The sequence below is a fragment of the Mangifera indica genome, chromosome 20 (assembly GCF_011075055.1).
Source record: "Mangifera indica cultivar Alphonso chromosome 20, CATAS_Mindica_2.1, whole genome shotgun sequence".
NCBI lineage: Eukaryota > Viridiplantae > Streptophyta > Magnoliopsida > Sapindales > Anacardiaceae > Mangifera > Mangifera indica.
Window position 1 is genome coordinate 12278439 of NC_058156.1, and position 15824 is coordinate 12294262.

The 15824-nt window shown below is 34.3% G+C and overlaps 2 protein-coding genes across 3 annotated transcripts; both read left to right on the plus strand.

The window, feature by feature from the left end:
• The first annotated feature begins 905 nt into the window (after positions 1-905).
• On the plus strand, positions 906-10088 carry LOC123204711 (2-oxoglutarate and iron-dependent oxygenase domain-containing protein CP2-like). 2 transcript variants are annotated; one of them, XM_044621503.1, is made up of 9 exons: positions 908-1369; positions 2673-2720; positions 2811-2987; positions 3058-3208; positions 3307-3393; positions 3858-3982; positions 5150-5268; positions 8925-9036; positions 9711-10088. In XM_044621503.1, the coding sequence occupies exons 1-9, from the start codon at positions 1046-1048 to the stop codon at positions 9729-9731; spliced, it is 1164 nt and encodes a 387-aa protein (XP_044477438.1). In that variant the 5' UTR covers positions 908-1045; the 3' UTR covers positions 9732-10088. The 2 variants fall into 2 exon arrangements, with proteins under 2 accessions (XP_044477439.1, XP_044477438.1); XM_044621504.1 differs by lacking the exon at positions 9711-10088 and having other exon boundaries at positions 906-1369; positions 8507-8996.
• Positions 10089-11257: 1169 nt separating this feature from the next.
• On the plus strand, positions 11258-15557 carry LOC123204712 (probable protein phosphatase 2C 8; the record flags this gene model as incomplete). The annotated part of the gene is given in 9 exon segments (XM_044621505.1): positions 11258-11661; positions 11753-11861; positions 12294-12330; positions 12451-12495; positions 13086-13138; positions 13483-13641; positions 14951-15034; positions 15314-15403; positions 15510-15557. Coding segments are annotated over 9 exon segments (837 nt in total), but the record flags the coding sequence as incomplete, so codon positions are not given.
• Between the last annotated feature and the right edge of the window lie 267 nt (positions 15558-15824).

The following is a 15824-nucleotide window of genomic DNA, read 5'->3' on the forward strand; positions in this document are numbered from 1 at the left end:
TCAAAACTTTTGGGAGAAATATTAATTTTTCAAACTAATAGAGAAATGATATAAATTTTTAAAATTTTAGAGTTTAATGATAAATTGATAATTTTATCCTTAGTTGAGAATAACTCTTTTGGCCTTTAAATTTATACAAAATATTAACAAGGCCAAAGGACTTATTCCCCGCCAAGGTATGTTGTTTTTTTAAGTTTCTCTCATTTAACTTTAAAAATTTCAAATATCTACCCATGACTACTTAAAATTAACAATAGCAGGAGTAAAATCGCCATTTTATCTTTAATATTAAAAATAAACTAAAATATAATCTCCTTTTCCTCCTCTAAATTTTAGAAACTAAAAGTTTTTTCTCAACCAAAGTTTTAAAAAATGACAGTTTTCCCTTAGGGTTTAGTTTTCAGATCTCCGATGCCATTGCCAACGACCTCTCCCTCCGATGGTCTTTTTCCATCCATTTAGATGTCTGATTGATATCGAATGAACCGTGAAAGATGAAGAGCTTCGTTGGAGAAGACGAAGCTTTTCGTCTTCCACGACTCATTCGATGTAGATCGGACGTCTAAATAGGTGGAGAGAAACTATCAAAGTAAGAGGAAACTTCGGGAAGGAGAAGCCATCGATAATAATGTCAGAGATCTAGAAACTAAACCTTGGAGGAAAACTGTCATTTTTTTAAACTTAGGTTAGGGGAAAACTTTTAGTTTTTAAAGTTTAGGAGGAAAAAAAAGATAAAATTTTAAGGGTTTAGGTTCCGTTAATTTTAATTGCTCATAGGTGGGTATTTGAAATTTTCAAAGTTAAAAGGGGGAAACTTACAATAGCAGCATATCTTGGGTGGGAAATAGTCCTTTGGCCTATTAATAATGAGCATTCATACTCTTTGCACATTGCTTGTTAGGGTGAGTGAGTAGTATTACGTTATAAACAAAACCTAAAAACCCTATTCTTTTTTAAGCTCCCATTTACCCCTTGTATATTTATAAATTCAACAAATGCCACATCCGAAACCTTGAATTTCTCCAAATTTCACACTCTGATCACCATGTCCTCTGGCGATCGCCGGGAGACACCTCCGGGGGCCGGAGACGTGAAGAACGGTGTCGCCTCCGAAGATTCGAGCCAGAGGCAGTCGCAGCTGGTGACGGTGGTCGTAGCGCCGAGCCAAAACCAGAGGCTGCGGCTGAACCCCAGCAAGGACCACAAGCCAGAGAGCTACGAGGATCTGCAACTAGATTTCAGTCCTTCAATTTTTAGCTCTTTGGAGAGGTACTTGCCTCCAACTATGCTTGCTGTTAACAGAGATGAAAAAGTGAAGTTCATGAGAGAGATTCTGTTGAAGTACTTGCCGCATGGGGAGAGAACAAGAGTATGTTTTTGCTATATATGTCAGAATTTTATCTTTCTTTTTCCTCGTTTGCTTAGACGGAAAAGCTACGGAAAAAAAATTTATAAATCCTGTAAGAATATTCTTTTTCGAGAATTTGAAGCGTAGGTTTAAATGGAAGAGTGTTACGAGGTTTTACATTGATGTCTGCACTGTTCTTGCTTTCATTTCTTGTCCTTGTTCTCAAATTGCAGTGATGGAATTTCCTTCAAAACTGGTTCAATAATCTAAAGTTAGTATTTCTACCTCTGAATTGTTACTTGTTATGATTTGTTTTTTAAGTAGATGTTTCGAGTAAGATTTAGGATTATATATTCAGTTAACGAGCTTATAAGCTAGGTCACTAGACAAATGAACAAGCAGAAGAGATCTTGATGTTGGATTATTTTACATTACAAGGAGGTCCGAGCTTGTTGTCTGGGTCAATAGAAAAGTGACATATGCCGAAAAGAATTTTATTTTGGATCACTTTTCAGGACAAGGAAGTTCTGAATAACTAGATTATTAGCTTAGTCACTAGAAAAATGAGTAAGCAAGATTTTGATTTTGGATCATTTTACATTACAAGAGGTTCAGGTGCAATGAATTTTAAAGTATAGATATTGAACCAGAGTAATCTCTTCCTCAATTTTCTTTAAGCGTCTAAAAGGATGCCATGCAAAACATCTTAATTCTATATAAACTCCTTTGATTTGATAAACAATGCTTAATTGTTTGATGTTGTTCTAAAACATGTTTTATGTGTGAATAAATTTAGAGTGGGTTTTTTCTTTTGAAGATATAATGTTGTTAATGTAATTGAGTTAGCTGGGCTTATTTGCATGCATCACTACCCAAACTGATTAAAAGATGTTGTCACTACACCAAAAGTTATTGTGTAATCATGTAATTGAGGACTTCCCTAGTTTCGTACTCAACTTAAGGCATAGCTTAATTGTTTCACTTCAGTATCTTCTCTTTAATTTAGTTCATTTCAATGGTGGTGATACCTTGTGTTATTGTACAGTGTTTGTCAAAATTCTGTTTAGCAGCCTTGTTATTATGGTGTGATTATTTAACTTCTAAGTTACTCATATGAATCTTCTGCCCTGTGAACTCAATCAAATCAGTGTAGATTTTGACATTGACTTCATTTGTATCATTTCTTCTTCCCTTGAAAAGCAAGTTATGTACTGTATTGAAGCTCTTTAGTTGTTATAATTAATAAAATATACATAATTTTATATCTACGATACTTATCTGCTGGAGATGCTCTATGACTTTTGTTTGGAATGTCATGTATTAGGCTCTGAGACATAGAGAATACAGGCAGAAAATAATATCAAATTACCAGGTAATACACTTGCTGTGGATTTTCTGATCGGTTTTCCCTTTTGGAGGGGATGAGATAATTGATAAAGACTTCCCTTTCACTTCTGTGCAGCCTCTTCATCGAGAGTTATACACTATGCACCCTAGTACATTCTTTGTCCCTTCATTTCTCAAAGCAATCAGTGATAACACACAGGAAAGTTTTAGAAAAATAATTTCAGAACCGTCTCCAAGTGTGTTTACTTTTGAGATGCTTCAGCCACACTTCTGCGAGTTATTGTTAGCTGAGGTAATAACCTTTGAAGTACTTCAGTGTACTTTTGCATATGTATTCCTAAGATTTTATTTTGATTCGGTAGGTTGAAAACTTTGAAAAATGGGTTAACGAAGCAAAATTTCGAATCATGCGGCCGAATACAATGAATAAGTATGGTGCTGTACTTGATGATTTTGGCCTTGAAACCATGCTTGACAAACTTATGGAGAGTTTTATTCGTCCTCTATCTAAAGGTGATGGCTATGTGTTCATTGTAGAAATTCCAATATCTGCTATTTTACTTTAAGATATTCTTAGTCAGTAACAGATTAACTTATTCTTTCTTGTACAGTTTTCTTTGCTGAGGTCGGCGGATCAACTCTGGATTCGCATCATGGTTTTGTTGTTGAGTATGGTAAAGATAGGGATGTTGACTTAGGTATGTTCTTTTTCCTATACATTTCTTTTGAGATTGTTCTTCTAATGACTTCACTTGATTTTACACTCTCAAATGGCTTATATGTGCATTGTATTGTGGTGAACTTCATAATTAGAAATTTTGACTGTTTTTTACAATTAGTTTGTAATAATTCCATTGCAGTTATCATCATCAATATCAGTAACGTGCTTATATAGTCAAAGATTTCCTTTTTGTTTATTACTCATTAATTACTATGTACTGTTTTTTTTAATATATATATTTATCATTTTTACTCATTAATTTGCCACTTAGCACACAGAACTTGGCTGCAGACGCATTTTTTCTTTTCAAATTTTAAATAGAATTTACTATGTCAGTATACCAACAAGAAGTTCTGTTTAATAGCATATATGTACTTCTTTATTAGATTTCATTTCAATCAAAACCATGTAGTCTAAACATGAAAAATATTATATTTCTAGGCTTTCATGTGGATGACTCAGAAGTAACCTTGAATGTATGCTTGGGTAAGCAATTTTCTGGTGGAGAATTGTTTTTCCGGGGAACGCGATGTGAAAAACATGTAAATACAGGAAGTCAATCAGAGGTATGTTTAGTTTGTAAGGTGTAATAATATCTAAGTGGCTTCTTCACTGCTTTGAAAGTCCTTATCTCAATTTAAGATTTCTTGAGTTTCTTATTGGAAAAATAAATAAATAAATGATAAGCATATTGGTATTAAGCAGAGGTAATATCCTTCTAGCTAATGTTTTTATGGGTTTGCACTAGGACTATACAAGTTCTAAAATATACCTAGAAACTTGAGAACTGGCCTGTGGATGGATGATGCATTGTGGTGCTTCAAACTTCTAGCTTCTGGCATTTATGACCTTTATGTATGGTTGGCTGTTTCATATTGGTGTTCCATATCTGGCTTTCTTGGTTGGTCATACTTTGGGAATGGTTAGAATGTGTCCTTAGAGTATATTGCGCAAATCTCAATTCATATATTAATAAAAGAATATGTGTGATGTTAGGCTTTCTTTAATATAATTAATTTTTATTTATTTAATTATTTTTGGGTTGGAATGTGTATTTGAAGTTATATGAGAAATATTATTGGAAATGAAATAAATATAGCCCCCATCACAATAGATTTGTCATGAGTTTCTACTGTGCACTGCAACACAAGGTTTAGACTTAAACAGTAAAGTTATTGATGATGATGGTGGAGCTTGTAGTTGTTAGTTGCCTCATGCAGTAGAAGTGCAATGATGTCAACACTGCAGCTTTTCAATATAATAACAATAATGACCATACCAATTGTATTTGTACTGAGTAATGGTTGAAGTGATGATTCATCATGATGAGTTTTTGCTGATTTTCTCTTTGGTGCTTTTGTCTAGTTGTAGTTAGGTGAAAATGTCTTGGAGGATCATCATTGTTGTGTCCTAGCGAGGTAGTTTTGCTAGATAGATTTCTGGGTAAATAAGAGTTCTTGGTGAAATAATGAAATATTAAGATTTCAGTAATTTTTTGGATGGCATACTATTGTGTCTTTTGCCAGTACAATTGTGTTCTAGACCTGTGTTGCTAATTTGAACTATTCCTGATGGCGAATTATTCTTTTTTCTTGCATTGTATGTATTTTTTCTTACCACATAGTATGTATATCTCTCTCTCTCTGCTCGTTTGTGTATATTTATATATAATTAAGGTATTATGAACTTTCTTTGCCTCTATACTTTCTTGATGGAGTTTCCCTTGAAAGTAGGAGATCTTTGACTATGCTCATGTCGCTGGACGAGCTGTACTTCATCGTGGTCGTCATCGCCATGGTGCTAGAGCCACAACATCTGGTCATAGGATCAATCTACTTCTATGGTGCAGAAGGTGCTTATTGTTTCTTACACTTTATTTATAGCCATGTCTTTCACTTAATCTTTGGGCCTATGACTTCTTGAAAAAGTTAGTTTATTATTATATTGAATAAATGTCATGATTAATCTTTTTCTGCCATATTATTTGACATTTTGGTGAAGTAATGTTTTTGTCATGGCAATTTGAGTATTTTAATATTTTTATTTTCAAATGCGACTCCTTAACCAACCAAACAGGAAACTTTTCAGTGTTATTGATATGAACCTTGAAAAAACCATACCTAAAAAACTAGCTATTGAGATGGAAGAGCTCAAGGTCATATAAACCCTACACTAGTTGCTCATATTATCCAATGTGGGATCCAAGTCTCATACCAAGCTGGTTGTGCGCTAACTCCTTGCTAGGCCTGAGGGAACATTGTAATGCTCGCGTCACCACCCGCTCCGTACGATTGTAACTGGAAAATGTGGTAATGACTTAGATACCAAATGATACGAACCTTGAGAGAACCACACCTCAAAAGCTAGCTATTAAGATGGGAGAACTCAAACTCGTATAAACCCCACACCAGTTGCCCGTATTTTTCAATGTGGGATTCAAGTCTCATACTTTGCACTTGAGATCCTAACAGTTATCTGATAAATTTCTTAGTCATAGTTGCATTAAAGCTTAGCCATTATAGTTTCCCTTCCCTCATTCATTCACTTCTATTAGGAATGTGTTAGGAACCTAACTCTTATTCAACAAAAACACAAAATTAAAATACAAAAAACATAATAAACTAAAACTATTCATTAACTAAAATATTACAAAGATAAACCGAACAATTCGAGGAGTTCGAGACCTCCCATTTTCCAGCCATTCGAGGCGCCGGAGACCTCCCATTTTTCGGCCATTCGAGGCGCCTGAGACCTCTCATTTTTCGGCCATTCGAGGCGCCGAAGACCTCCCTAAATCAGCCAAGAATGGCTGTCCTCAAACCAAAACCCTAATATATTTTTTCTTCTCTCTTTTGAAACTTAAAACACATATTTATAATAAAGAGTGACCGTTGGATTGAGGACAAGTGTCCCAATCCTAACATTTCTCTCCCCTTCAAAATCATCTTGTCCTCAAGATGAGTTTTTTTTTTTTTAAAGCTGTCTCTACATGTCAAAGCTGTTTCCCGTCCACTGTTTTAAATTTTTTTTTTTTTTCTCTTTCCAACGCCTCATATCTTCTCTTCTTTTTCTCTGTTCAAAGCTGTCATTTACAGCTGTCTCCTATTTTCCCAAGCAAACCACAACCACAAGCCACCGCCACTGCCCTCCAGCCCTTTTTTTATTTATTATTATTTTTTTCTCTCTCCTTTCTCTTTCTTCTCCTTGTCTTTTTCTTTTCTTCTTTCTTCTCCTTCGTCTTTCTTTCTTCTTCCTTCTGTCTTTTGTTTTTTTTCTTTTTCGCTTCCGCTGGCGTTTCATTTTCTTCTCCTTCTTCTTCTTCTTCTATTTTCGTTTTCCTCTTCTTCTCTTTTTGCGCTTTCGGACTCATTTCTCCCTGTGATGATTTTTCTTCAAGTCAGCCTCCTCCATGAACATTTTCCGGTGACTCATCACTTTTCCGACCATCATCTATCTTCTCCGTTGGATCGAACGCGCTCTGATACCATTTGTTAGGAACCCAACTCTTATTCAACCAAAACACAAAATTAAAATACAAAAAACATAATAAACTAAAACTATTCATTAACTAAAACATTACAAAGATAAACCGAACAATTCGAGGAGTTCGGGACCTCCCATTTTCCGGCCATTCGAAGCGCCGGAGACCTCCCATTTTCCGGCCATTCGAGGCGCCGGAGACCTCCCTAAATCAGCCAAGAATGGCTGCCCTCAAACCAAAACCCTAATATATTTTTTTTCTTCTCTCTTTTGAAACTTAAAACACATATTTATAATAAAGAGTGAGCGTTGGATTGAGGACAAGTGTCCCAATCCTAACATTATGATAGGCACCTGCTGTCGATTATCTGGCAAATAACTCAGGCTGGCTTCGACGCGGTTGTTCGGATGCCTCAGCAATCAGACCATAGTGGAAACAATGACAATGTAACAGTGAATGTTGACAATGAATGTTGTATGAAATATTGCAATAAACAGTAGTCAAGTTGTTGTTCAGAATGTATTCTTGATATTAAAATAAAATAACTGCCACAGAAAGCGCAAATGCTCTGTTTTGCTTACAACCAGTTCTAATAATACGGATAGAAAATCAAGAAACCAAATATTAAAGAAACTAAGCACTGAACTGCAGGATCTCCAGCTCAGGCCTCCTTCACCAGCATTCGAGAGGCTGGGCTCTCCTTCTCAGCCGAAGCTGCCTATTTTTTCCTGAAAAATGTCTCTCCCCTCTCTCCTTCTTTTCTTCTATTTTTATACCCCTTTCTCCTCTAACAACCCTTGATTTTATTTGCCACGTGTCTGCATTTTCATAGTGGTCCAGCTGCTGCCTTGCTTTTGTGTCTTCCTCTCTGTCTTGCTTTTGTGGTGTGCCTTGGTTTTGTGCCCTGCCATTACATGAAGTCCTAACAGTATGATATTTCAAAAATCTAGTTTGATGCTTGATGTATACAACATCAAACTAAATTTGATTAAGTTGCTCTTTGGTAAACATGATTTCACATGTCTTTGTGATGCAATGGCTCATAATATTGCAGATAGCCTCTGCATATTCCTTTTAATTAGAATTTGGAATTCAAACCCAATAATATTTTGGAGCGCATCCGTCCCTGGATTAGTGATTCCTGAGGATGCATTTGGCCTCTAGTTCTTGGAGTTGCACGTCAAGCCAACCAGTTTTCGATTTTGGTGCAACTCATTATACAATAGTTGGATCGTTTTAGTGTGATATTGTGCATGAATAAGCTTTTACTTATTTAAACTGCACAAGTAAATAATAGTTTGTGGTATGTAGTAGGCATAAGATAACAAATCATTTGTAAATATTTGAAAGTTTATGATGTGCCAATCATATATATGCTCTATCTTGCACGATTGGCAAACCACTGGGAGCCCTTCAAAGTGATTGGGTTGGACAGTGGAATTATCTGACTTCTTGCATCTATTGTTGGCTGCCTGTTAACTGAAAGTTGGATTAATTTTAGTGGTTTGGATATGGCTAATAAAAGTTCAGTTGAACTGGGTTATTAATTTGCCAAAAACATGAAATGGTTTTCTGCCAATACATTGAAACAGATTTAATTTTCCTTCAGTGGTCGGGAAATGTTGAATGGGTATATAAGTGAAGGTCCAACCAGAGATACTGCATTGCTGAGTGTTGCATCAAATGCTGCTAGCTTTTTCTACCTGTTACTGAAAGAGATCTAGCTGAAAGAATCATCTTGATTTGGTTACAATTTCTCTATTTCCTTGCAAACTAAGCTTCTGTCTGTATCAGATGAGTGTTCAGTTTAGGTTGCAATTAGAATATTTGGGGTTCACCCTTGAGTTAGTAAGACTACAGAACTTATAAGTGGTGTGATAATGCTCAGTGAAAGATTCTAAAGCTGCTGCTTCAGCTGATTCATTTTCTGCTTGTTATTTCTTAGACAGGACTTATTTGAATTTGTATTTAGAAGTTCCATTGCCTCTATTCTCACAAGTTCTTTTTTTTTTTTTTCCTCCCAACAGTTCGATCTTTAGGGAGATGAAGAGGTATCAAAAAGATTTCTCCACCTGGTGTGGAGAATGTTCCCGTGAGAAGAAAGAAAGACAGCAGTTATCAATTGCTACTGCCAGATTGGTAAAGTATTCTATGATTGCATGCATACACATGTATAATTTTTGCAGGCAAAATAATGCACTTTCGAATATACTTGCATAAGCGCTTATAACTGACTGATTAAGTTTATTAAATAAGTTGTAGATTCCCAATGGTCCAAAACCCCCAGGAAGGAGAAATATGTTTACTAAAATACATAAAGCATGCACATTTCTATTATAGTGAGAACAGATGGCTCAATCGCACTTGTAATAAAAATAGAGGTTAAATTAATAATAGCAGGTGACCTGTTATTTGTTTGAAATATAATAATAATAATAATAATTTGCTGAAAGACTGAGAATTACTGTTGACAAAGGTAGAAATCATATGTCAATAGAATGTGATATGAGCTCTAGGACAAAGGTATGCTTAAATTAATTTTATTTTTTATATTTGTCAAAATCTATGATCTGGTTTCCCATATTTTACTGTATGACTGGAGGTGATGAATGACAACAATAAGGTATGGAAGAAACACAACTACAAATGAAACTTCAACCAAATCAACAATTGGTTGGAAAAGGAGGAAACTTTCCCTTGTTAGATCCCCTGAAATCTTGCTTGTTCAGAAATGTGCTCCTGAAATCAATGCACCTCTCTAAGATACTTGGTGGATGAAGTGTTGATATAAATACTGATTCATTCTTATGCAGGAGATGCTTAGGGGAAGGTGAATCTACCACATGAACTTTTCTTCTTGTAGCTTTTGTTGGGTGGTTGTAAAACAACGTTGCTCAAGATGTAACTAAGATGTTGCAGCTGTGCTAATCGTTAAACCTGAAGAAATTGTTTCGTGCTACATCTCAGCGTGAAACAGTCCTATGTATAAATCATATCAAGTAGATGGGATACTTCACTTTGTAGCAGCGTGAATGCAATTTTTGTTTTATACATTATAGTGCTAATCTGATTAGTCCTGACTTCATAGGTCTTCTTAGCATTATTTTTCAGCTACTTAACAAAATCATTGTTACAAGTCTGCAACTTGTTAGTAGTTGAGTGCATGTTATGGGGCTTCCCTTCTAAATTCATTCTGTTCTCGCTTTTACGCCATAGGTTTTGGCTACCTTAAAAGAAAAGTATAATTTTCCCCTTACAATAATAAGATAAACTTTTAGTAGAAATCTTTGTAGCCTTAGATTCAGTCTTGTTTTAATAGAATGACATAAGCTACAAAAATGGAATGCCGATTTATGCAGATTGCATGAGACCCAATTTTCGATCACTTGATTCAGAAGCATCACATTAAGAAAACTATACATAATTATTTTAAGTATACAAATAGATAAATATTTAATGTGTGATATCAAACAATTTAATGATTTTAAATTAAAAATAAAATAATATTTAATTATTTAATAACATATTATGTATGTATATATTTATATATTTGAAAGTGAGGATACGTATAATATTAGTTCAAATAACATATAATCTTTTTAAAAGTTTTCAGAATTTTATCAGCAATAGTTAGATGAATCCTAGTGTTCTTATAATATTATTTTCTTAGTAGAATTAAGTGTATAATATTATTTTCTCATCTTGGAAAATGTCAAAAAAGCCATTATCCTATTTTCTCAGCAATTGTTATTAGTCAAGTTTCTTGTTTATATCTTAATTTCGTATATTTTCTATACGCTAAATTAATTTATATTAATTAAAATTATTAAATTATAAATAAGGGTTCATTTGAGGGGATATCAATCCCCGTTTGATATCAATCCCCTTAATAACCCCTTCACTCCCCATCCCCGCCCCGTCCCCGTGGGGAAAAATCACTATGCAACCCATTTCAATAAATAAAATAAATCATATTTTTCCAAACTATCATTTGCTACAAGAGCTATAAAATATTCTTTGTTATTTTAGTTTTAAATATAACTTGCAATAAAATCTCTTCATTAGTATCTTCATGTATGTGATTTGTAATTTTTTATATAAACTTTTCATTCACTTCAATTGATTTTATTAAGTTTATAATTTATTATTTTTTGTGTGTAAAACCTAGTGGATTGACTAACTAAGTTTTGAAGTTGAAATAAAATTAATTTGGTGCATTTACATTTTTGATAATAATTTAAATATTAATTAATAGTTTAGAAATTAGTAAAAACAACACTTAATTATATAATAATATTTCCCATATATATATATATATATATATATATTTTACATGTAACTCCTCACCTCCTCGTATAAACACAGAGGCGGACTATTATTATTATTATTGTAGCTGTTACCGAAAAAAAGTTTTGATTATAACTCTTCAAACGAGTCCAGAATTCCATTCCGCTGTATCCAAACACCACGTTTCCCATCATCTCCGTTTGTTTCGGGAGAAAATAATAAATTTCGCTTTCACTCTTTCATTGAACCAAAAGTCTACTCCAGGATGAGTGAAAGCGAGAGCCAGCAGCAGAAGCGCGAAGGTAACTTCGACTTCAATTCGGAGGTAAAGAAATCGAAAATCGAAAAAGTTGAAAAATCAGGATCGTTTATTGAAATAGAAGCTGATGCAGCCGAAGATAAAGGGTCGAGACACACTATGGAGGACGCTTGGGTTGTCATGGCGGATGCCTACACCGATTCTCCTGACAGTTTGAGGTTGTTTTTTTTTGCCTTTGTTAAAATCATTATATTGCACATATTTTGGATTCGTTATGACAAGTGCATATATAATGTTGTTAATTTTTAGATGTGCGCATTTTGCAATATATGATGGACATGGAGGTCGTTTAGCTGCAGATTATGCACAGAAACATTTACACGCTACTGTTGTTTCAGCCGGCTTACCACGTGAGTTGGTGTGTCTTGTGTTTCTTTGCATTGTGTAACTTTCTAATTTGGCTGTTAGCTTATTTCAGCTGTTTTTCTGCTCACTTGATTTGAAAAATCTCTTGGGATAATGAATTTAAGAAAATATTCGAACACTGAGTTCCTTGATATAATTTCAAGGAGGATAGGATCCTTGTTTCGGTTTAGGGTCTCCAAATTAGAAGTGGATGCATGCACATGTGAGGTCAAGGATTTCTTGGTGTCAAGGGAAAAAATCGTTCAAAAGCTTTGTTTTATCTGTTTATTTTCTCATATACGTCTGTAATGCTTTTGCTCTTACTGTATAGCTGTGGTTTCTGTGAATTTATAATACTATTTTATCTATTTAACTGCTTTCAGATTGAATTTGTTGAACTTTATTATTATTGTTTTGTGTTTTATGTTGCTGTTTGATGTTGCAGCTGGATGTGAAAGCTGCCAAAAAGGCCATACTTGAAGGTACAAGTCAACATTTTCATATTGTTTTTTTAATTTTGTCAAGTGCTTCACTTAACAATGTTTCTAATGCTGTGCTGTTTGTTTGTCTTTCTTTCTTTCTTTTTTCTTTTCGTGATGTAGGTTTTCGGAAAACAGACGAATCTCTTCTTCAAGAGAGCGCATTAGGTTAATACCTCAGCAGAATCTGTGCTTTTTATCTTTTCAAACAGTAGTGTTCTCTTTGTGATATAGAGTTCTGTTTTGAAAAACATACCTTGGGTTGTGTAGAAGGGAATTAGGTCAATGAGTGTCTGTACTAATCCCTTGGTCAAAAACCACTGCAACGGAAGTTTAGGTTAGATAGGAGAATGATCTCTCGGATCCAACTTCATTAAGGTCTCTTTGCATTGCTTTTTATGTATAAATTGCTTTTCTGCTTGGTTAAACATGTTGCATCAAATCCAGAAACAATTTTATAAGAAGATTTTTTGCAGCTGTGGACTGGAATAATTGGTTTAATAGACAGACACAATCCTTCAAGCTACCAGTAACTAAATTTATAAAATTTTAGCTTATAGCAGTCTGATCTTCTAGCTTCCTCTTTAAATTTAAAATTTTATTTTAACACATAAGAAGTGAACTTTAAGTTTCTATATAAAATTTTTGTTGTAGACACTGCATCTTTTATAATTATTTCCTTTTTTTAATCTTCTTTTTATTGTCAATTCTACTATAAATGATCGACATCTGTTTGTTGGTTTATATGTTCTTATCAGGAGGATGGCAGGATGGTGCTACAGCAGTGTGTGTCTGGGTACTTGGACGAACTGTAAGTTCACAGCTTAAATTTTCTGTAATGAATGACTCAAATGTCTAACCTAGAACTTGCAGCAAGAAGGCACAAAACAAATTTTTTTTTTTTCCAATTAAATATGTCACTGAGTTTATTTAAATTCTTATCAACTGTTGAACTATAAGGGAATCAGTGTAGGACAGCCCACTTTTGTTTGGGGACTGTAACATCTAGAATTGATCTGTCTGCCCCTAGATGTTTCTGGAGTAGAATGTCTGATTGAGTGCTTTCCCTCATTGAGGCTTAACTTTCGATTATATGATTGATTGTTTTTTGCTTCATATTTCTTATCAACATATATCAACTGGTACTTCTTCGAGGTTTTTGTTGCTAATGTCGGGGATGCAAAAGCAGTAATAGCACGATCTGTGGTTCACGGATCCCAGAATCATACAGATGGTTTAAGTTCTTTGAAGGCCATTGTGGTGACAAGGGAACACAAAGCCATCTATCCGCAAGAACGTGCTCGCATACAAAAGGTGATGGTGTCATATTCAAAAGTACTTTGATGCACAGATACACACACACGCAAGTATATAACTCTTTCCTATGATCATGCTTTCAAATTAATTTATAAAATTACTTTTCTGGTTACAAGTTCAGGTCTTTTAGACCACTGGTCATCTTCTTATGGTTAGCTTATCCTTTTCTTTGTCACATTTTGATGGTGAGTTCAAGAAGCAATAAAGTCATGCTATGCATACCCTTGAGTCATTGAATCTGATGAATTCCTCAGTATGTTTATATCTGCTTCTATCAAGTGCCGGGGTCTTAAAAGAGCTTTAGTTAGAATTAAATTTTGAATTTGGTTTCATTATTAAAAATTCATCTGTTAGTCGGACAGCTTGCTTTCTAGTTGGGAATCTTCAGCAGGAGACAGAATTGTAATATAATAAGTAAATATTTATGTCTTTAAAATCCCAATAGTAATTTAATTATCAGTAAAAGAAAGTGAGGTTAGGTTCAGAGAAGTTAATTTTTTGGGGCATTCATGCTTTCTTAGCTCATATTAGTAAAGCAAGTACTTTTGAATTTTGGTGCGTAAGGAATATGGATTTGATTAATAGACAATTAAATAATTTTGTGATCATGGGCAAAAGAGAAATTTTGGTTTGAAAGACCATCTGAGGGTGCTCATTCTGATTCCAGTTTTACCCGGCCAATCTGAGTAGGTGGTCAGCATGGCTTGTTTATTTTCTTATTTTGGGATGCAAAGACTTTGCTTTGATTGAACTTTTCTTTTTTCAATTTTATATATAACTTAATCTTCTAGAAGTCTAAGCATAGTTGACATTATTCATACCTTGAAGGGTGTTGAACTGATCTGATTTCTACTAGTTTTGCAACCCTATGTCTTAGCCCTTTATTACTAGACATGCCCTCACATTTTCTATGTTGTGTCCTGCTGACTGGCTGAACCCTTTTTCTTTCAAAAATAATAAAAATTTGATGGAGATAGAAATTGGAAGAAACAATAAAGAATTTTTTCTTAACTTTGCTTATCTATTTGCCATAGTGGTATAATTTGTTATTTCTTCTCATTGTGTGTGAAAACTAGAAAATAATTATGTCAAAAACTAAATTCCTAAGACTTAAATGTAAAGGGATGATCCAGACCATAAGTAAAACAAAAAGGTTTAGTGATTACATCAACCGCTTGAATGATAATATTGTGTTTCCAAATGAAGGAGCTTTGTTAATATATATGCCGGTACCATTCTATGCATATTATTATCTGAACTCTGAAGCTAATTCTTGTGAGATACTATCTTGTTTCTGCTTTCTTAGGCTGGTGGTACTGTGAGTACAAATGGACGATTACAGGGACGCCTAGAAGTTTCTAGGGCTTTTGGGGATCGCCAGTTCAAGAAGGTTTTATTTCCCATCTTTTTATTAAATGACCCTGCAGTATCACATTTTCTCTGTATCCAAATTCAAGGGAATTGTGTTAATTATATATTTCAATTATCTAAGTACATTTCTCATTAGTATATGAATTATGCTTTGTAGATATTCTTCTGGGGTTCATTATAACCCATCCTATCATGGGCATGTGGTTCAAAGAATTTTTATTCTATTCTAGCTACGTAAATTTGGGTCAACTTATTATGTATGATGTGTTTCAATTTGAAAGTAGCTTGTGAATTGCAGTTTGGTGTTGTTGCAACTCCAGACATTCATTCCTTTGAGCTTACAAATAGGGAGGAGTTCATCATTCTTGGCTGTGATGGGCTATGGGGGGTATGTCTTCTATTAAAAGTTTTGAAACTCCATTTATGTAGTGAGAAGTCATTTTCTTATTAGGCCTTCCTTGGTCTTAGATAATGAGATTTTAGTTTTCCCTCAGGTGTTTGGACCAAGTGATGCTGTTGAATTTGTGCAGAAATTATTCAAGGTTCCTACACACTTTCACTTATCACGGAGTTTCCATCTCCATATTTTGGCTGCTGATAATTCTATGTTCTGAACTTAAAGTTTTGTTGCTCCTTTTCAGTTCTTAATTAAATGGATAATGCTATACACAAAAAGTTGGGATCTTAACTTTATATCCCCAACCTATGTGGCAGATGATTTGGCAAGTTAATTCACTTTGTCTATAAATTAGAGGAAATGTTGTCAAATCAACTGCCACATGGGTTAGTATACAAAGTTAGGATCCCAA

Coding starts and splice junctions, on each gene's coding strand:
- LOC123204711 (XM_044621503.1), top strand. CDS start 1,046: ATGTCCTCTGGCGATCGCCGGGAGACACCTCCGGGGGCCGGAGACGTG. Junction 5,269..8,924: donor CTACTTCTATGGTGCAGAAG/GTGCTTATTGTT, acceptor TCCTCCCAACAG/TTCGATCTTTAGGGAGATGA. Junction 9,037..9,710: donor CAATTGCTACTGCCAGATTG/GTAAAGTATTCT, acceptor ATTCTTATGCAG/GAGATGCTTAGGGGAAGGTG.